The sequence below is a fragment of the Monodelphis domestica genome, chromosome 5, assembly GCF_027887165.1.
Source record: "Monodelphis domestica isolate mMonDom1 chromosome 5, mMonDom1.pri, whole genome shotgun sequence".
In the NCBI taxonomy this organism is placed as follows: Eukaryota; Metazoa; Chordata; class Mammalia; order Didelphimorphia; family Didelphidae; genus Monodelphis; species Monodelphis domestica.
In genome coordinates, this window is record NC_077231.1 from 178,086,900 (window position 1) to 178,108,641 (window position 21,742).

At 34.4% G+C, this 21,742-nt stretch overlaps 1 protein-coding gene across 8 annotated transcripts in view; it reads right to left on the bottom strand.

The window, feature by feature from the left end:
* DOCK4 (dedicator of cytokinesis 4) overlaps positions 1–21,742 on the bottom strand; it is a 553,335-nt gene that overhangs the window by 329,517 nt on the left and 202,076 nt on the right. For all 8 annotated transcript variants that reach the window (XM_007504147.3, XM_056799554.1, XM_001366207.5 and 5 more), the window contains exons 2-3: positions 3,973–4,056; positions 1,448–1,488 (exon numbers count right to left, since the gene is read on the bottom strand). In XM_007504147.3, the coding sequence (XP_007504209.1) occupies positions 1,448–1,488; positions 3,973–4,056 (125 nt within the window). The remainder of the gene's footprint in view (positions 1–1,447; positions 1,489–3,972; positions 4,057–21,742) is intronic.

Consider the following 21,742-nt stretch of genomic DNA (forward strand, 5'->3'; position numbering starts at 1 on the left):
ACACACCCCTCATTTGGGAAAGGGTAAACAAATGTAATATAACACTGATTTACTTGATGACAACAGAGAAGCATGGGAATACAGGGAACTGATACTAAGTGAAATGTCAAACTAGAGAAAAAGATGCCATGAAGACAAGGTAAATGTAGTAATGAATAGAAGCCAAACAACTAAAGCTATGAAAGTACAACAGCCAAACTTGGCTAAAAAGAAAAGTAATTTTTTAAAAATACATACAAAGTTTATTAAAAATAGCTTGCAAGTGGAACAGTAGAAATGGGAAACTACAGCAGTTTTGATGCTTTTTTCATAATGATACACAATTATGAAAAGCACTTTTACATATATATTCACATTTTATTTGAATTCTCAATGATGGCCAAATCCACTTTTGGTTAAACCATTTACGGTTTCTAGACACATACATACATGTACTTATCTTTTTTTAACTGTTGGAAGGGAAAATGTTAAATCATCCATAACATTTAATTTTTCCTTAAAGAAAAGTGCTAAATTTTTAGTCAGTTAGGCTGCTAGTGTTCTCACAAATTTGGGAGGGGCTTGCTTTTCCTGATTTTTCAGACAGGATAAGCATGCAAATCCTTCATCAACACTTTGAAACAGTTTACCTAGAAAGAAGAGTAATTTTGAGAAGGTTTTTTTGCTCTTTTCTTCTACCTTTACACTATCCTAAACCATCCATTTCTACAAAACTTCTTTGCAGTTTTCTTTATGTTGGTTAAATTTATTAATATTTATCATATTCAAAATTAAAATATTTTAGTATTATTATAAAAAGCTTTGACCTTGTGGATTCCCTTAATGGAGTGTGATAGAGGGGAAAGAAGAGAGCCATACTTGAGAATCACTAACCTATACAAAGCTAGCATTGCCACTGTGATATTTTTCTATAATTTCTAATAAGGAATCATATAAATATATGAAGGATAATGGACTCCAGCTTCTGTCACTGCTATCAAGAATAGAATTTTCCTACATTTCTGTCTCTATAACCTCAGATATCTCTTCCATCCACATGAAATAAAGCTTAATGGGGAATTAATTAATTAATACTTACTAGTATATCTGATGAGTAATACCAAAAGTCCTTTCATGGTCAAAAACATTTAGCTGATATGAAATTTTTAAATACACTCCCCTTCCACTTCCCCATTAAAGTTTCTAGCATTCTAACATCTTAGAAATTATTTTTATACATAATGAGCTTATTAAGATCCCCCAGTTCAATCTGCAAGATCCACATAGGATTAACATTAGGGCACCATCCCAAAATATAATCCAAGTTCAAAGGAGTATTAGAAATAAATTAAATTTCCATTATTGTGGTCATATGCAATCCCTACTATCTAAATCACACATATAATTCAAATACAAGTATTTTCGTTCAGAAATACATATGACTAGAATTAGAAACAAGTGTTTTTACCTTGATATTTGGGTTTTTTAAGGCAAATCCTCTGTACCAGCCTGTGGAGAAATAATATTTTGATAAGCCAAAAGGATGAAAAGATTAATAATTCTTCCTCTCACCAATGGGAAGATAGTATATATATATATATGTATGTATATATATATATATATATATTTATTAAATATCTAAAAGTGTGAGGTTCCTTAAAATACAATAAGTAAAATGCTAGAAATCACTACTGTAAGTAATCTGTTATCAACTGTGAATCCAATGAAATTTGATTATATTCACATTTAAAGCCTTTTATATCTATGTCTTAGCTGGAAATTAGTCAAGAAAGTAAAAAGAGTTTACTTTAAGAGCACTCTGAACTTTCTATTCATATTTTAATAGAGTGTAGTATTATGTCCTTTATCTTTCTTCTTATCTTTGCTACTACTCCTCAGTTATATACCTCACAAAAATGGAACTGAAGACTATAAATCTGCCTGAGATATTGACTAGAGGAACAAAATCTCTTCTTCAAGTAAAGGATTATTGGTAAAAGCATAAAATGGAGAGGGGTGGGATGGGCATGGGGAAGAATTGGCATTATTGTGTCCATTCAGACCTATTTTATCAATAGATTAAGTAATGAGGAGACAGTCAACCTTTTTATAATCCTTTTTGTCAGGAATTATCTTTAAACTGGTTGAAAAGGTGAATAAACAGATAACAAAAGGCTAAGACACTTAGGCAAGACACACTGCTCAGGAGGCATCCTCAGAAATATGCCATGGGCTTTGGCTCGCTTTTCTCATGGATAGAGATAGATTTAAACTGCTCCATTTCTGTTCTTTCAACCCTTTCCTTCTTGTTACTTAGCCTTTCTTTGATGAAGAGAAAAAGCAAAGTCATCTGCCTCATGTACTGTTAAAATCCCTCAGTGACCAAGGCATCATCAGCACAGTATATTCATTACCTGAATGAATTAAATGTGAGTTTTAGGGTGAAGGCAATATTACTGGACCCATAGATTAGCAAAATCCATTTTTAAAAAAGTAATGACCAAATCCTGTTTTTAAGTAAAAAAAAAAAGTTTGTTGCTGATAAAAATCGAGATTATAAGCAATTAATACTGATAGGTTTAAAACTTGTAAATATAAAGGGTTTTTTTTTAAATACAAGTGAACATAAATCATTAAGATTAACTTAAGAATATTTTGAAATGTTTTATTTTAGAAACAATTTTTATAAATGTTGCCAACTTTATATTTCAGAAAATAAGTCCTAAATACTAATGGGAGTAGGTAATAATGAATGTATTCTACTTCTATAAAGAACAAAAATTGTCTTCTTGTTTTTCTTTTATACTTCTCCATTTTCAACACTTGATCATCTAAATATAAACAGCTTTGTGTATAGGATACCAGTAAAGAAGGTTTATATGTTGGTGCAATGGATAGGGTTCTAGATTTGGTATCAGGAATTCCTGTGTTCAAATCTTATATCAGACTCTTACTTAATATGTGACCCTGGAGAAGGCAGTTAATTTCTCAGATTCCTCATCTGTAAAATTAGATCATTGGACTGAATGGCCTTTGAGACTTTTATCTAGATACATGTTGTTTATCTTGGAATAGGATTTAAACTTGTAATTCTTAGGTGTGGGAATCTCCCAATGTAGAAAGTCTCCACTGATTAGTAATTTTGTTAGAATATGGAGTTTCCTGGGGCACTGAGGTGGTTACATTAAGATATGTTAAAAGCAACACTGTGTTGCTTTTTATGCTCTGCCAGGCTTTTACTGAATTTACTTGCTTAGAAAACATTATTCAATTCATATGAATGTAAATCCAAGTATTAGTGAGGCAGGTTATAGTCGGGCTTTCCTTTATAAGAACTTTTCTTGGGAGGAAATAAGATGCAAACATTTTATGAGTCAGTAGGCTACAACATCCTCTCCTTGTGTCTTTGACAATTTAGATACCTATTATATAAATAAAGAATATGTTTATTTCAAATAGGTTAAATAAAGCAGGCAGTTTATATTGTTGCCATAAATATTTTCTTTTGTTCAGATCTAAAAGTTCTAGCTAGAAAGAACACTGGACTAACATATAGGAAACAAAGATTCTCATCCCATTTTAGACACCAACTAGCAAATCATATTACATTTCTATACTCATCTCCTTTTCTATACAATGACAAGGGTACAATAGATGATTTTTTAAGCATTAAACTTTTGGTTATCACAAAATGGCAGTCGGTTTGATGCACTAACTCCTGCTCACTATCAGCATAACAATTACTTCTTAACATGAGCAATAATGGAGAAGAAATGATACAATTAACTTAAAATTTAAAAATCACAAATAATAATTGATATTTATTTTCATTTATCTAATGTTAACAGGTAGGGGGGATGGCATACTAAGTGTCCCTTTGAGCTATAAAATTTTAACAGGATCAGTTTTTAGTTTAGGGAAGAGTTTGTAAAGTTTACAAAATACACAATAAAATGACGGTTGACATTATGCCAACATCATCAGTATACTTACCATCACATTTCTCCAGAATCTGAACTGTGTCTCCAATTTCCAACGAAAGGCCATATGGGACTGTTGCTCGAAAACTGGCAATGACTGCAAAAGATAATTTAGAGCATATCATCTAATCTTCCAATTTTAAGTAAGTCACAACATTTGGCATTAAACGTTTATAAATTAGAGATTGAGAATGAGTTTAAGAATTCATATAAACAGCACCTTGAAGACACATCTTAAATATTTGTATTATGTAAGGAGATTGAGTATATTTAATTTGTTTTAATTTACAGATTTGACATTCTTTTCAAAAACACATTTCAAAAAAAGATTAATGATTTTCCCATGGGTTTTATAAGTCATGATATCAACTGAACAATATTTTTTTTAAAAACCCTTACCTTCCGTCTTGGAGTCAATACTGTGTATTGGCTCCAAGGTAGAAGAGTGGTAAGGGCTAGGCAATGGGGGTCAAGTGACTTGCCCAGGGTCACACAGCTGGGAAGTGTCTGAGGCCAGATTTGAATCTAGGACCTCCCATCTCTAGGCCTGACTCTCAATCCACTGAGCCACCCAGCTGCCCCCTGAACAATATTTTTGATATATGCATTAAAAGATATTTATGCTCCTAACACTTGAACAGCTTTGTGATACAACCAGGCCCCGGATGTGTCACTAAAAACTAATCCTATTAAGTTAACAGGGATTGAGTGTTGTAAAGAAATCTGAAATAGCAATGATTGGTGATTGGCTGTTAGTCCAGAAGGAAAAAAAATAGCTGCATAAAAAACCAGTCTCATGGGTCAACCTAAGGATAATTAAGAGTCAAAATGACAGTAAAATGAAAATGAGTGTTTATTTTAGAAGGCAGAAGGGAAGTAAATGTAAAGATCAAAAATATAATTTAATACTGCAACATTGGAGAAAAATACCCACTAGTTGCTCTGAAATTAACCTACACATTGGTTTTATCTATTATTGTTAAAAAAAAGAAATCACGGGGAGCTGGGGAGCTCAGTGGATTGAGAGCCAGGCATAGAGATGGGAGGTCCTGGGTTCATATTTGGCCTCAGACACTTCCCAGCTGTGTGACCCTGGGCAAGTCACTTGACCCCCATTGCCTAGCCCTTACCACTCTTCTGCCTTGTAACAGACACACAGTATTGATTCCAAGATGGAAGGTAAGGGTTTAAAAAAAAAATCCAAATCATCTGAAGAACTGTCAGGTTCTAGAGAGTCAAATTATCAGATCATACAACACAGAACTGGAAGGGACCAAATTCCCTTACTTTATAAATCAGGAAAGGATGTGTAGAGAGCTAAAATGATTTCTTAAAGGTTATTTTCATAGAAATGACCAGTGTCATTATTTGAACAGCAGTCTTTTTAACTAACTTCAAGTGCTCTTTTTGCTATGCTACACTACGTGGATTTAAAAAAAGAAAAACAGATTTTTGTTAGTCTATTTCAAACGTTTGCTGTGATAAGCCAAATTTAAAAATACAAATTGTTGTTTCTTTTCCTTTTAAAGTTGGAAACAACACCAGTTCCTCTATAAGTGACAAATCAAACAAGTTAAAATGCTCCAAAAAACCAAGTCAAGAGGATTCTCAATTTCGTTTATGAATATGAACCAAAAGTAACACCAGGAATCAAAACATAATACTCAAACATGCCAGAGTTAAATCAAAAGGAAACAGATCTAGTGTGACTATAAAATGAAAATAATTTAGGGAAACACTGAGTTATGATGTCATGTCTTTTAGTTGAAACCAGAAATACCCATGATTGCCTAATGTGGCTGGATTTTTTTTTCCAAAATGAAGACTTTTCATTAAGGAAAAAAAATCAAGACAAATTCACACTTTGTGGCAGATTATCTCATATAGGGATTCTTCCCTGAAACTTCCTTACATATGGACCAATATTATAAAAACAAACATAAAATTCATTCCAGATTCACTTCAAAATTTTTCATTTAGAATTATAGTCACTAAATAAAGGACTGTTCTATAAAAATCATGGGAAGTCATTGTGGTAAAGCTGAAAGAGTAAAAGAAATGCTGTTTGAGAAACTAAGTTAAAATCTTTGCCCTTCCATCTACTACCCACTGATTTGGGGCAATCAGTCAAGGAAGACATTTAGTAAGGATCTACTACATCCTGGGCAATGTGCTGATAAGAGATAAAGGAGGGGGGAAGCAATCATTGAGCTCAAAGGGAGCCAATACGTATTTTTAAAATCATGTAAAAAGAAATGAAAGGTTATTTGGTAATGGGGATGTACTAGCTGCTAGAGATTTAGGAGAGGGTTCACAAAGAACACACTTGAGGTAGACTTTGAAGGAAATTAGGTGAGGAAAGAATGCATCCCAGGAATGGGAGTTAGAGGATACAAAGATCCTGAGATGGAAGATAGAGCAGTGCCAAGTAAGAAGAACTGTGAGAAACTACACTGGCTGGACAACAGCGGGAATAAAAGTGAATAACATAAGTCTGGGAAGGAAAGTTTCCAGAGGATTTTATATTTGATCCCAGAGTAGTGTGACACAATCACATCAATTACTTAGTTCTATAACACATGTTATTTATTCTGTGTTCCTGGTTGGTCCAGGCTAATGCAGGAAAAATGACAATAAAAGCAAAATTAAAGTCAATGCCATATGAAGAATATTATCTACTAGTTGTGTTATGAAACTAAAACAAGTAACAAGATTACTTTGAAGTAATAAAAGTTCTATAACCTCAAAGGAAATAATGAGAAAAACTTTGAATGAGGGTAATACAATATTGTCAAACCATAAAGTGTATTATAAAACAGAAGTCACCAAAACTATTTGGTATAGGTTAGCAAACAACAACAACAAAAACCAAGATTAGTGAAACAAGAAATTAGCCAAACAAGAAATTTTTAGCTTCACTGTTTGTAACAGAAAAAAAAAATGAACAAAGGGGGTGCTCATAATTCAGGGAATGGCTAGGGTGAAAATCCCATAGTCGCATATTAGTGTAATGGAACAATATGGTGTAATAAGAAATGGTTAATGTGAAGAATTAAAAGCAATATAAGGAGATTTGTATGAAATATATGCTTAAATACATATATACTGACTAAAATCACTAAAAGTTAATCGAATTCTTGAATACCCAAAGAATAGATAAATACATCCCCCTTCTCATGACAGAGGCAGGGAATAAGAACTTATTGTTATCATCCAGAAGCATTAAGATTGACAAGAGTGCTGAATTTGCATTCTGCCTTCTTAAAATTTGTAGCTGTGTGACTTGGGCAAAACAAAACAAAACAAAAAACAAAAACCCACCATCTGCCTCAGTTAATTCATTAGGAAAATGAAACTAATAGCAGTATCTAGCTCATCTTAACCATGTATTACTATACAATATTATCCCATTATATTAACATACATGTGTTTCAGAAATATAAAAGTGCCAATTATAATGTATTCATTGCCAAATATGGTCACTGTATGGTCCTTTTTGTCTAATTATTAGTCTTTGTTACACCAGCTTCCACAAGTGGCAAGAATATATCGAACATTCTTTTAAAACTTATGCACTAAATTAAGTAATTAAATAAAATTTCCCCCCAAAATAAATAAAACTTATTGCAATGTTAAAATAGTAAAAATTAAATTAAAAGATTGGGGCAATATAAAAGGCATTTCTGTTTTGTGACATTAAAGCCTAGATAAAATACTTAATTGCAGGGGAAAAAAAAGGTATTCATAGTTTTATCTGCACCTTTCTATTCTATTTGTTTCCTATCGATTAAAAAGCATTTTGATACAACTAACTTAAACTTAGGTCCTTTAAAGCTCAGAGACCAATAATCCCCTAATATTTCCATTACATTTTTGAATGACATTTCATGGATAGTCACTATTATCACTTACTATACCATTCATTTATATAAGCAGAAAATATTGATTACCAACATATAACAATTAAATAGCTTTGAGCAGGCTAATAAGCACACAATATTGTGCAAGTATTTCCTAACGAGAGAGAGAGAAAAGTCATCTCTCTGTTCTAATAAAACTATTCTAAGATTTAAAGAGAAATTCACTTGCTATTCTTTAAAGGAAGTAAACTTTTAAAGTAAAAAGGCTATACTGCCTAAAAAGCAGCAATTCAATACCTGAATCTCAATTTCCTCATCAGTAAAATTGAGATATCTTTATTCCCTACTTCAAAAAACAGTTACAAGAATTGCTGTATGCGAACAGTAAATGATATAAAATTCCATTCTTTATGAATTTTAAAATAAAAATGTCAATTATCATTACTAGAATTCTATGATGTTCAGAAACCTAAATAAATTTGCTAAACCCATATAAAACTGATTATTCAATGCAAACTAAATGACTATTCCATACCAAACTGGTGAATATTATTCATGACCATTTAAAAAGTCTATGTATTAAGGATCCATATCTATATATAAGAAATAAGTGATTTTAGACATTTATATAATAGTCTGAAGTTTGTAAAGCATTGCATTCACCAAAAAGCGTAAAACAAATAAGTATTATTATGCACACTGTACAGGTGAGGAAACTATGTTCCAAAAGGCTATTTATATTTGCTTCATGCTCACAAAGCTAACTTAAGTGTCTACTTGTTATAGCACATGGTCTCTCATCAATTATATTCAGAGTCCTAAACAAAGTGCTAGGAGAAATATGGTTTATTTTGTTTTGTCTTTTTAATACCTCCCCTTCCATCATAGAATTAATACTATGAATTGGTTCCAAGGCAGAAGAGCAGTAAAGGCTAATCACTGGGGGTTAAGTGACTTGACTAGGGTCATACAGCCAGGAAATGTCTGAGACCTGAGTTGAACCTAGGATTTCCCATCTCTAGGAATAGCTTTCAACCCCCTGAATCACCTAACTGACCTGCAAAAATATGATTTTAATTAAAAATAATCTATGCCCACTGGGAAATTATCATCTAGTTGGTTCTAGAGAATAAAAGTTTAGAATATTAAATTCTTACTGTGTAGACTTTAATAATTTAAAATGAAAAGCAATTTAAAATATATTATCCTTTATAAGTACAGCATTATGTTGACTGTAACAAACCCCTAAACAATATTGTCTTCATTATATTATTATCTTATTATATATAATATATAATATTAGATTATTAGATTAGCACTGAAACTTGGAAATTTAGACTAATCCACACAAGAAAGACAAAATGGATTTTAAAAAAAAGTCTATCATTCTTACCCAGAAGGCATTTCAATTGAGATGAAAATCAATCCAAAAGCCCAGAGTTGAACAGGAAGAAGACAGTGATGTAGATTGCTTCTGAGAATTTGGGAAGCTCATTTAACAACCCCAAGTTTCTCACATGAGCAAAACACCACTTAAAAAATACTAGCATTCTATCAGTGTTGCAGTACAGCAGCAAGACACCAGAACAAAATAGTCCCTAAAGAATCTAAAAAATGAATATCACAGAGGACACTGAGAAAACACATAGAAAGTGTGAAGAGAATGTACCACGTAACTAACAAGAATTTGGAAGAAGTACAGGAGTAAAAGGGTTTATCAAGAAATTATGATAGGAAGAAAAGATACACTGGTGCCATGGTCATTTCAGAGGAAGACATATGAAAAGTCAGGTTTCTCCACTGGTATCTTCCCAATATCAGATAAAAAAAAATTGAAAAAGGCATCTGGAATTGTGAGTTTGGTTGAAATTATTGGAGGATATGGACAAGAATTGCATGAGAAAGGAGTCAGTGCTGTATTCATTATGATTTGTATCATTGGATGGCATTTCCACATCTAAATTAAAGACCCATTCAAATTAATATGCTATATGCAATGATAATGCTACTAATTAGGTTCATATTTTGACTCATTTTAATTTTCTTAATTCCCCAATGAACATATATGTTATACAATGAAAGATAATTGTTAAATCATGTTATTTAAAACACTTTCTCCCACATAAACAATTCATTTATTCTTTCATTGATCATACATTAAGTGGCTCTGTACAATGCCCACATTGGTTAATATAACTTGGATTTCATATAGTTATAAGAAGTACAACATTTAGTATATCTGTACTGTAATGTAACAATCCCAATTTTAACATAGCATTAAAGAGGAAATAGCCCTTTTTTAATACTGATGCCTGAGAAAATGTAGAATTAATTGTAAGAGAATAAGAAGGCAAGTGAGATTTATGTAGAAATTTCTGAATGGACCTTTAGACATTTTGTGCCTTAATGGCTCTGTTTTTTTTTTAATTATGTCCAATTTAACCTCAGTATGTGTCACTTTTTTTTCCTTTATAAAGATGCCTCCCTAACATTTGCTCCTATATCTCAATAAAAATTAGAATGTCTGTGGTTTATAAGGGGAATTAAGTGAGAAACAGACTTTTTTAGTGATGTTCCCGAACAAAGGTTGAGAAAAAGCAAAAGTAGAATGGATAGAGGACCATCCCCAAAGTCATAAAAACTTGGTTTTAGGTCCTCACCTCTGACATACAATGGCTTTGAGAACCTAAGCAAGTCAATTAACCACTCAGTGACTTAAAATTGTGTAGAGGGTGTCAAGTTGTACTGGAAGATAGAATTTTCTCATTAGTTTGAATACGAATATTAATCCTAGTAGAAGTATTCTCAACTAATAAAATATCAGGAATAGCTTCTATCCTATCTATCCTACTGGACAAATGTTGGAAAAGATAGGAAAAAGGAATAGATATAAGGAAATGTGTTTTCTGTTGGGGTCAAGGGAAAAAAACAGAACAAAACCTGCTTTTGCTATAATTAGTGAAAGCTAGGAAGAAGAGAGAGAGGAACTGAGGTGGAAGAAAGGAGGCCATAGAATATCGCATGATGTTCTTCTTGATAGATGTCAAGAGACGAGTGAGATAGGTATGAGGGGAGAAGGGCAGAAACACTAGCCTTGGGTTGGAAAAGGAAAGCCACTGAACAACTGCTCTGTGCAATGAAAGTTCACAGAGAAAGTACTCTTAATGGGAGACACTTCTATAACAAAGGGAGAATGGTGCAATGGGAGAATAATTGCACATAGCTATGTTCAGGATCTCCATCACTTACTCACAGTCGAATTTCATTATGATTCAATTTCATGGTGTCTAGTATGTGCCAAAGCACCATGCTAGGCACTAGGGCTACACAGACAAAATAAAATAAGCACTGCCCCACTAAGGAATGTAAATGGGACAACAGGAACACATATAAGTGGACACAAATCTCAGGTAAGTCACTTGACCTCACTAAACCACAGTTTCTTCATCTGTAAAATGTCACTATTATCAAATATAACTTAGAAGTATCAAATGAGAATAACATACACGAAATAAGGGGTAATCTTTAAGCATGGTAGTTATGCTGTCATGAAGAAATGGAAAAAAATAGTATGAAATTAGTTTGATCCTTTGAACTTATTAGTAATATGTTCTGACTCCATAAGCTACCTGAAAGGTTGATACCTATAATAATATAATATAGGAAAGTAGAGGGGGAAGCAAAATCTACAGCCTATTCAGCCATGACTAAAATGCTAAAAAAAAAACTCCATAATCCTGCTGTACATGACTTGACCAGGGAAACAAATAGCTAGTTTGTGATAGGACCTAGATTAGAACCCTCATCATTCTTTAGATTAGAACCCATGCAGTTCTCTTTCCAATGAGCCATACTATGATATTATATACCACGTGTTTATGCTTTTGGATAGACAATAAAGATCATTGTGTAACTCAAAGTCCTTTACATGCCATATACATGTGAAAACTAATCTTTGTTTATGAGAGAAGACCTATCCAAATGAAGTTAAAAAGTCCATATCTAACCCCTTCCCTTTACTCCTTAAGAAACCTTAGCTTCTTTCAAGATTTTGATTACAGCAATTACATGTGGTCCTCAGAACTTTAGAACTTTCACCAACAAACCAGAGCTAAAAAACTGAATTCAAGATTATGCATGATATTGTTATGTTAGATATTATGATTTTAAACACGCCATTGCATGAAATCCCTAGCTCTCTTCAAAATACAGCTCAGACACAAGATTTAAAGATATTACCATTCTTTCCCTCATGAAACTACTTTGCATATACTTTATATTTACTTATTTGTGTATGTTATATCTCCTCTGCCTAGTACCACACCTGGAGCAGTTTGACAATAAATGTTGAATTATTCAACTGAATTCTGTCTCTCCTCCTCTGACTTTTTCCCCATCTATCTGAATTCTTCCTTTTCTCTCTACTTCTCATCTGTGGCCCTGTACCATAACTTTTTAATCTAATGTTAGGAACACCCTAAGTTTGGCAAGGAAAAAAAGAGGAAAATAGGAATCATTTGGAGGGGGTTCTAATTGGCATTTTCCACTTGGAATCACATACATGGTCGAATAAATAGGTGTTTGAATTCTCATCTTTCTGTCCCACGTAAGTATAGTTCTCTTCAAAGAAAAAGAGAATTAGCTAGATGGCTTCACAGGGTTACTTCTGGCCCTAAAATGCTTTTAGAAAAAAAAAAGAGGGAGAGGCTATAAATACTGGAATGTATCATTTTCTGACATCTCATAGCTATTACTTGAGAATATTTTGCTTTCCCATATTCAGAGGAAAGAAGAGGGTGCTTACAGTGATTACAGACCTTGCCATCATTTGATCTGTGTCCTTCTAGACTTGAGTTTAACTGAAAGCATTCACTTCTTAAAAAAAAAAAGAAAGAAAAGATAATTATCCCCTTCTTGGTCATTGTGTGCCAGGCTGCTCTGTCTGATGTCATTCATTTCCTGCTGTGCCCAGGATAGATATAAAAGTACTGAAAACTGCCCAGTTACCAGAAATATAAGGCACTGAATTTTATTTTAAAAAGGGAGTGGAGGAGGTCTGGAAATGAGCTGAAGGCTACATTCCACACTTACCACATGAAATTTCTTCCACCATCCAACTTTGTCACAACTCTTCAAGAGAATCACAATGTGATGACTAAAGCAATCCTTTCCTTAAATCAGCTATATCTCTGCCTCAACCTTCCATAAGGTCTCTTTAGAGCTGGGAATGAGATGTTTCAAAGTGGGGCAGAGATGAAGAAGGTTCAAAGGACAAATTGCTATTGAGTGGTAATCCTGGGTATGCCCAGAGAACTTTTTTGGACAATACCTGGCATATATCCTAAGTACTTATTTCATTATATTTTTATGTGCAAGTGATAGAACAACCATCAGAACCATTTTTCAATTCAATTTCCTTAATCTCCTTGTGGAAAGAGACAAATGAACACATAATGGAAATAATAAGATATAATATAGCATAAAGGACAGGAAAGACTTCTAAAGACTTAGCTTAAATTCAGTCCTATCTCTAATACCTATCGACTGGGTAACCTCAGAAGAGTCACTCAACCTGTCCTTGTCCCAAACAAATTCTAAAAGACTATACAGAACATTTCATGTAGGGGCTAGAAATCTGGAAACATTGTGCAAAAGTTTATGACTGTCCCTTTGTACTAAAGAAGTTTGAATTTGTTATTTTTCTTTAATGGGGTCTTTCTAGTATCTTCTTATAAATTTTGGTTAAGTATGCATTTCAGAGTTTCTAAAAGTTTTCTGTGTCATCTGCTGGTCTTCATGTGTCATCTACAGCTTCAGCAAAATTCCCCCCAAATTCCCATTTAATTTCTTATGCTGACCCCTGATATATCAAAACTGCAATGGGGAAAGTTGCAATATGGAAGAGATAGTTGTACATTACAAAGCAGACACCTCTCTGCAAAACTGAGATTCTAAGTCTGATCCAAAACACATCAAACAAAGTTCGTATTTCCATAATACTTTAAGATTTATCCCATATATACCTCTCAATAGAGGTAGAATGAATCTAGTCAATCACAAAAGGATATTCTGTTACATCCAGAGACTTAGACACAATGCTGTGTGATAGAAAAGTTAGTTTTATAAACAAAGCATTCACAGGAGTTAACTAAGATCAACCAGTAAAAGCATTATTACTATTATTTTGACTTCTGTGTCAAAAATTAAGATACTACTTGATTTCTTTATGATGGTCAATCTCACATTTTTTAAAAAAATAGAGAAACCAAGAAAGAAACTGCATAGTAATGATTCTATTAATATATCAGTAGCTAAATAAAAAAGCAACAGAAGAAAAACAACTATATTTCAGTCAAAATAGCCAAAATGAATGTTCATCATCTCAATTGCTCCCATCATTTAGTCACTCTAATAAAGAAGAAATTTTGGTCTTTCTTTTAATTGTTGCCAAAGACCTGGGACAGAAAATATCCCTGGAGACTAAGAAAAATATATAGGCATCTGCAAACTAGGGGGCTCAATCTCAACACATAATGAGCAATGCTCTTTTTCACAGTATTAAGTAATATCAACAAGGAACCCATTCCTCTGCTTTGTCTTGGAAATGACAATTAAAAAGTGAAAAATGGAGTTGGGAGAGAGGAGGAATAAGCATATCCACTGGGGATAGGAGAAGGATAATATCATTCATTTTTTTCCTAATAAAACAACAAAATTCTTGGCATTGAACACTTTGAGAAGTGCATTTAGACTTCTAAGAATTTTATATAGTCATCCTATTAATAAATTTTCAAATGTAACTATAATATCTCATTGTGTCATTCAGAAGTGAGATTAGCTATGAAAGAGCTGCCTTGTTACCTGAATATGTATTAAAAATCTGATGAAAGACTGTTTTTCACTCAGGTGATAGAAAACTTGTTACAAAAAAACAAAAATATCATAACCACTTAATTGACATATCAAAAGCCACTATTGCATTTACAGTTAAAGAGATCAATTTAAAATGGCTTTCATTTAACGTTCCCATAATTCTGATTTAGCCCCACTAAAATTTTTGGGGAAAAGGACCAAGTAATGATCAAAATAAAGAATTTTGGAATGATGATGAGAATATGCACACATTTCATAATTTTTTCAACAGAAAGTTTATCCATAGAAAAAATAACAGTAGCACGTCAACTGATGATTCACAGCACATACAGAATAATTTTTACATTTTTTTAATGAGGTCTGAATAATCTCATTTGTACTGGGAAAGTTATGTATTTATCCCTCTATAGATTTTCAACTTCAGTGATGAACTCTGCCTTTTTTTCTATTCTAATCCAAGCTAAGAATAATAATAATGGCTAACATCCATAGAGCACTCCTTTGCAAAGCACTTAAGATACAATATCTCTCACTGAAGCTTCAGAAGAAGCCTGCAAGGTAGAAACTAGGGGAATTATTTCCATTTTACAGATAAGAAATCAGTAGCAGAGAAAGTTTAGTGCTGGGTCAGTTATACAATGGAGACCTAATCAGCAATCCAGGCAACTGTAGATCTATTGATGGTGACATCACAGGAATGAATATGAAAGCAGAGATATCTGAGTTCTAGCAAAGGGGCAGAGATGGGGGGGTTGCAGGGGATGTTCACTAGAGATTCTAAATTGTGATCTTATAGATGTCAATTACCAACATTCATCCAAAGTTATAACATGCCTATTGTCTTTTCCTAATTAATAATCTCAATATCAGAAACAATAGAACCCAAGCCTTAAGTTTAGCTCAAACCACTAGGGAGCATGGTAGACATAGTTCTAGACCTAAAGTATTTTTGCAGACATTTCTAGTTGTATGACCCCTTGGCAAGTCATTTAACTTCTATCTTTTTTTTTCCCTTTTCCTCATTTGTAAAATGGAGATAATAATAGCACCCATTTTCCAAGGCTGATATAAGGTTAAAATTGGATAGAATTTGTAAAGCATTAGGTAGAATCTAAAAGCTATATAAATCCTTGCTATTACTATATTCAAGCTTCCCTGAATATATTTATCAATTTTCAATCTTGTTCTGGAATTTAGCTTTAGATGGAGTTTGCCACCCACTTGGGTTGCATTCCCAAGCAACCTGACTCCAAGAAGCCCAGGTCCAGTTCTGATGGGCTGCCCACATTGTTTGAACTCCAAACACATATTAGCCTAAGGAGCTATTTTATAGAGAACTAACCAAAGGCAAGCACTCACACAGATGTCAGAAGAAATGTCAGAAGGACACTCTCAAGATCCCTCTGAAAAAAAATCTGATATGATTTATGAGGCTTAGGAGACACAGGCACAGGACAAGTATCTATCAAAGAAGGAGCTGGGCTCCAAGACCAAAGCAGAATTGCAATGGCTCAAAAGGAATGAGATCAACAGATGTAGAGACCACTCCATCCCAAATGGTTCAACAACAATGAAGTTAGCACTCCATTCCCTATACTCTGTGCCTCTTCTAATAGTCTAAACATTCAAAGTAACAAAGCAAATACTTTGTTGAAATAATATTTTTAATAGTACTGAGCATTAATGTTCAGATGAAAGAATCTACCCTAGTGACAGAGGTAGGGATAAGTTATTTGGGTTCTGGGGTGAGGAAGAAGGGGGAAAAAACCTGCAGCGAAGTTGGAAAATGGGCATCAGAAATCATTGGTCTTGCAGAAATGTTGATGATGTGACCTGGAATGATGGAGAGGAAAAATAGCAGATTTTCACTGAACTTCGCTCTGATCTTTATATAGTTCACAGAGCAGTCTCACTGGAGGAGAGAGGGGGGAGGTACAAGTCAAAACAAGCAGCCTGTTTCAGTGGTCAAATGACTTGACATATTGGCTACAGGCAACTTGGTAACACCAATCTTTTGAACAGCTATTTCTTTTAAAGTGTTGCCCATGCTTCTGGAATCCATTCTCATCTTTTAACCATCCTACACATTTTCAAGCTCACAGTTCTGCTTGTTGCCACCTATTCTCTTGCTCTTTACAATTCATTATTTTTTATTCCAATTCTTAACCTCTCAGGAGGCCTACTAGAATATTTTCTATACTCTCTCATGTAAAATAATTTTAAGATAATTTTACACGGGATCATAGCATCATTGATTTAGAACACAAAGAGAACTTTGTGGTTGTTGTGGTCCAGTTGTGTCTGACTCTTTATGACCCCATTTAGGGTTTCCCTGGAAAAGATACTAGTCAGCCAATTCCTTCTCCAGCTCATTTTATAGATGAGGAAACTGAGGCAACAGGACCAGGTAATAAGTGTCTGAGTCCAAAATAGAACTCAGAGCTTCCTGACTCCAGGTCCAGTGATCTTAGCCATTGCACCACATGACTTGAAAGAGGATCATAGACTTAGAACATGAAGTAAACTTAAAGATCATTAAAGTCCAATTGCCCTTTTATAGGTAAGAAAAATAAGATCATAATAAGGTTTAAGTGACTTGTCCAGGGTACCACCAGGAATGATCTGAGATTAGATTTGAAACCAGGTCTTCCCAACTCCATCATCTGTGCTGTATTCAACATCAATAATAATTTGAACCATTGATTAAGTGCTTACCATGTGTCAGACACTGGGATTCAAAGAAACTCCTGCTTTCTAGAGGCTTATAGTCTAATAAGGAAAACAATATATAAACATCTATTGGCATATAAAATACATACAGAGTCTATTAAAGGTAATCTCAGAGGGAAGCTACTAGCAGGGCTAGTTACCAAGAAAGGCCTTCTGCAGAAGACAGGATTTGAGCCAACTCTTGAAGGAAACAAAAGTAGACTAAGGAGAGATATGGTGGGAGAGCATTCCAATCCCTGCCATATAAATAAGTGGCATAAAACTACCCTGTCAAACCATGGAATATCCCATTCTCCTTTATAATTCATGGCATTAATCATAACTTCTTTACTTTGTTTCCCGAGACAAATTCTTATTCAGCTACATTAAGAATGGATAACTTATTTTTTTAGATGCATAGCAAAAAAAAACCAAACAAACAAACCAAAAACTCTGTGAAACCACAAGACAGCTACCAATAATTTTTTTTTAATTAGCTCCTGTATCTTTTTGTATTCATTGCAAAATCAAGGGTAGGGAACTAAGAACTCCTTTATCAGTACTCTCAAGAATCTTGCTAACCTGCAAGATGATAACCATGAAACACATACCTTCTAAGTATCCCCTGTGTTAGTGGTCTCTCCCTTCCAATTGGGGAAGCTGGCGTGGTGGTCAGTGGTGAGCTCCAACCTCACATATTAGAAAAAAGAAAAGGGTGGCCATCTCATCATTCCTATCTGCTTCATCCCCTTGGACCTCTACACACACACACACACACACACACACACACACACACACGCACGCACACGTGCACCAGCATGTATTTTCAGGTTCTTTTTACATGCTATCTTCTCCATTACATGATGAACTTAGTGAGGGCAGGAACTGTCTTTTGCCTTTCTTTGTATCATTCTACACTCAGCCTACTGCCTCAGACTTAATAAATGTTTACTGAGTATGAGGCAATCCATGGAACACTGGTCCTGGAGCCAAAAGACTTGATTTTTAGTTTCAGTTCCAGAACTTAATGTGTGACCTTCAGTAAATCACTTTCTTTTTATCTCTAAAATGGCTATGATATTCTTTTATTAGGTTATTCTTTTTTTTTTCTGGCCACCTCCATTTTACCAAATGCCTTGTTGCCCACAGTAGAGACTATGTCTCTATTTTTGTTTTACCATTTCATTTCTAGAATTTCTTCCCTATGGTCCAAAAGTCTTGATCAATGTGTCCATTATTTGAGGAAAGTCCCAGATATACTTAATTCACTTCATTCCCCATTCTCAACTACTATGAAACTTCTAAAACTGATTCTTCATGCTGATAAACTACTTTTTTGCTCACTCCCAACTTTCTAGTTTTGATACCCTGATCATCAAATTTGGTATCAAATTTGATACCAATTTTGCCATGGTTCCTGGTGGATGGGATATTGTCTGTTTACATACCCTAATCCCCATTCCCTATCCCCAAAATCCAGGATTAAGGTGTCCCTCCCTTTCCATTATTTTCCTAGATTTTAAAAGGAAGGGGGATGGGAATAAATATTTATTCAACTCAGAAATTGTGATAAGCACTTTATAGCTATTATCACATTTGATCCTACACCAGCCCATGGCAGGTAGGCATTTTAATTATACACATTTTGAACTGGAGGAAACTGAAGCAAATTTTGTCAGGCTAAGGTCACACAGTTAGAAAGGGTCTGAAGCCAGATTTAAAGCTAGATTTTCCCGACTTAAGGTCTGTCCTCTTTCCGCCATGCCACTAGCTGTTATATATAAGCATGTGTGTGCATACGTGTGCTTCTAGATATGTTTCTCTATAAGTGTTTTCTTCCAGACACAGTTCTGATTCTTGTACTTGTATCCTGAGCACTTAATATAGTACTTTTGCACACAGTAAAAAATTAATAAAGGTCTCATTCATTTACTTTATAGGGATGTGACTTCAAATGTCATACAAATATGAATTATGTGCCTCAACCTGTCTTGACTGCCTATAACAGTTGCCTCCTGCACCAAATATTCAGCTTTGTCCCTTCTGACCTTACATGGTGTCCAAAGCCTTTCATTAGTGGGTCTTATCTTTCTCTTGTGATCTTAGGCTCCTATTATATAGGCATACCACATACTCCATATAAACAATGGGCATAGTCAGATCCTAAGTACTTGGTAAATGTCCCCAGAATATTTGCCAACTTAAATTTGAGATGGTAACCCTCTAATATAATCCTGCCTTAAATTGTTGGCAGGAATAGGGTATTGTTATAAGAATTTATGGACTCTAACTCTGTTCAGCTCTCCTGTCCTAAGGCCAGGGATTACTATACTGCAAAGATTACTGCTCTGGGAGGTTCTGAGTTCAAATTTGACCTCAGATACTTCCTAGCTATATGACTCTACGCAAGTGACTTAACTCCAATTGCCTAGCCCTTGCTAATCTTCTATCTCAGAACTGCTACTCAGAGAAGGTAAAGGTTTCAGAAATTCTCCCATACTTCAAAGGAAGTTCATATTTCAACAACTACCCATGTTCCTGTTTACTCTGGGGCATGGTTTAGATCCCTCCTCTTTAAAATGAGAGGATTAGACAAGGTGGACTTCCACTACAAAGGATCAGAACCAGGAAGAAATGGGGACGTTGGGCTCCAATTTAGTCTCAGGTTCAGTAAGAGTTTTTCTCAAGAGAAGAAGGTGCATTTTTTTCCCAATTCAAGGGCCAATATTGGTCATTGCAATTACATACTGATCTATTTCTTTTTGTTTGCTGTTCATTTTGTTTTTTCTGTTTATGTGATTTTATGTGCTTTCCTGGTTCTTCTTAACTCACCCTGCCCTCCCCATGCTTCTCTGAATTCTTCATATTGATCATCTCCTAAGGTAAAGAATATTGCATTATATTAATAAACCAGATTTTTCTATTATTCCCCAACTAATGGGCATCTAATTTACTTTCTTTCCAACCACAAAGAGTGTTACTATATTTTGTTGTATAGGAGAACTTTCTGTCTTTGATTTCCTTATATTTTATGCAAAGCAATAGAATCTCTGCATCAAAAATGGTCAAGTCTTGAGTACACTGCCAAGAGCCCTGGCCATGAAGCTTATCACTACAACTCACCCCAGCTCTCCAATAACGAGACTTTTTGGATGGCAAGTAATTATTCCTAAAAATTCAAACAGGCAATTATTGCTAATAATTAAATAAGTAATTATTCTTAATAACATAAGTGGAAATACTGTATCAGATAGTAGTCCCACAACCCTGGAAAATTGATTTCCTCATCTAGAAAATGGGGATAATAATATTTACTTCACAGGGACACTCAGAGGCTCAAATGAGGTAGGAACATGTAATGTGTTTTGAGAATCTTTAAAGTATTAGAGAGACAGGGACAACTAAGTGGCTCAGGGGATAGATAGCCAGATCTGGAGATGAGAAGTCTTGGGTTCAAGTGTGACCTCAAACACTTCCTAGCTGTGTAACCTTGGGCAAGCAAGTCACTTGACCCCAAATACCTAGTCCTTACTGTCCTTATTGCTCTTCTGCCTTGGAACCAATTCTTAGTATTGATTCTAATAAGAAAAGTAAGGTTTGTTTGTTTTTTTAAGTGCTATACGGGTGTTAGATAGTAGTAGTAGTATTAAACTAAGGTTAATTTCAGTAAGAAATTATCAAATACTCCTTTTCCCATGGGAATGAGGGTGAGCAGCTTTCACTAATCTCTTGTGGTATTCTGAGGGAAGATGGGGCTCTGTTTCTACCAAAGAGATGTCACTGAACCCCCCACCAAGAGTCCCCTCCATTCCACTTGCTAGTGCCCAATTTATGATTTTTGCAAAAATTCCAAATTGTGCCTCTGCCTCTTATTCTTCTCTTATGCCCATCAAATGCCTTTTCTATGCCATCAAACAAGAGGTTAGGTTTCTAATTCAGTCATTATCCTCCTTTAATGAAGACTGGAAGTTCTCTTTCTCCAATAACACTTTCAGTGTACACCTGTAACCATCACAAGTATGGTCATGTTATACTTTGAGGCTCTTTCAAGGTATTTTTTCAACACTGTTATCTCACCTGGGATACCATAATTCAAAATCAGCAAAATATTTGCTGAGCTATTTTAACTGCGGTCAAGAAGCAGGCACCATTTCCTTTTAAAAATGGGGCAGAACAGATGTAGTGGGCTGGAAGAAAGAGAAGGAGATATTTAAAAATTTTCTTTTGCAGCTTCATCTAAGGCTTTAGGACAAAGAAGCAGAAACATACCATGGAGGTCAATAAGGCAACCTAGTCTATTTATTAAATCAACTGCCACAAAAATCCTCACTAGCTTGTATT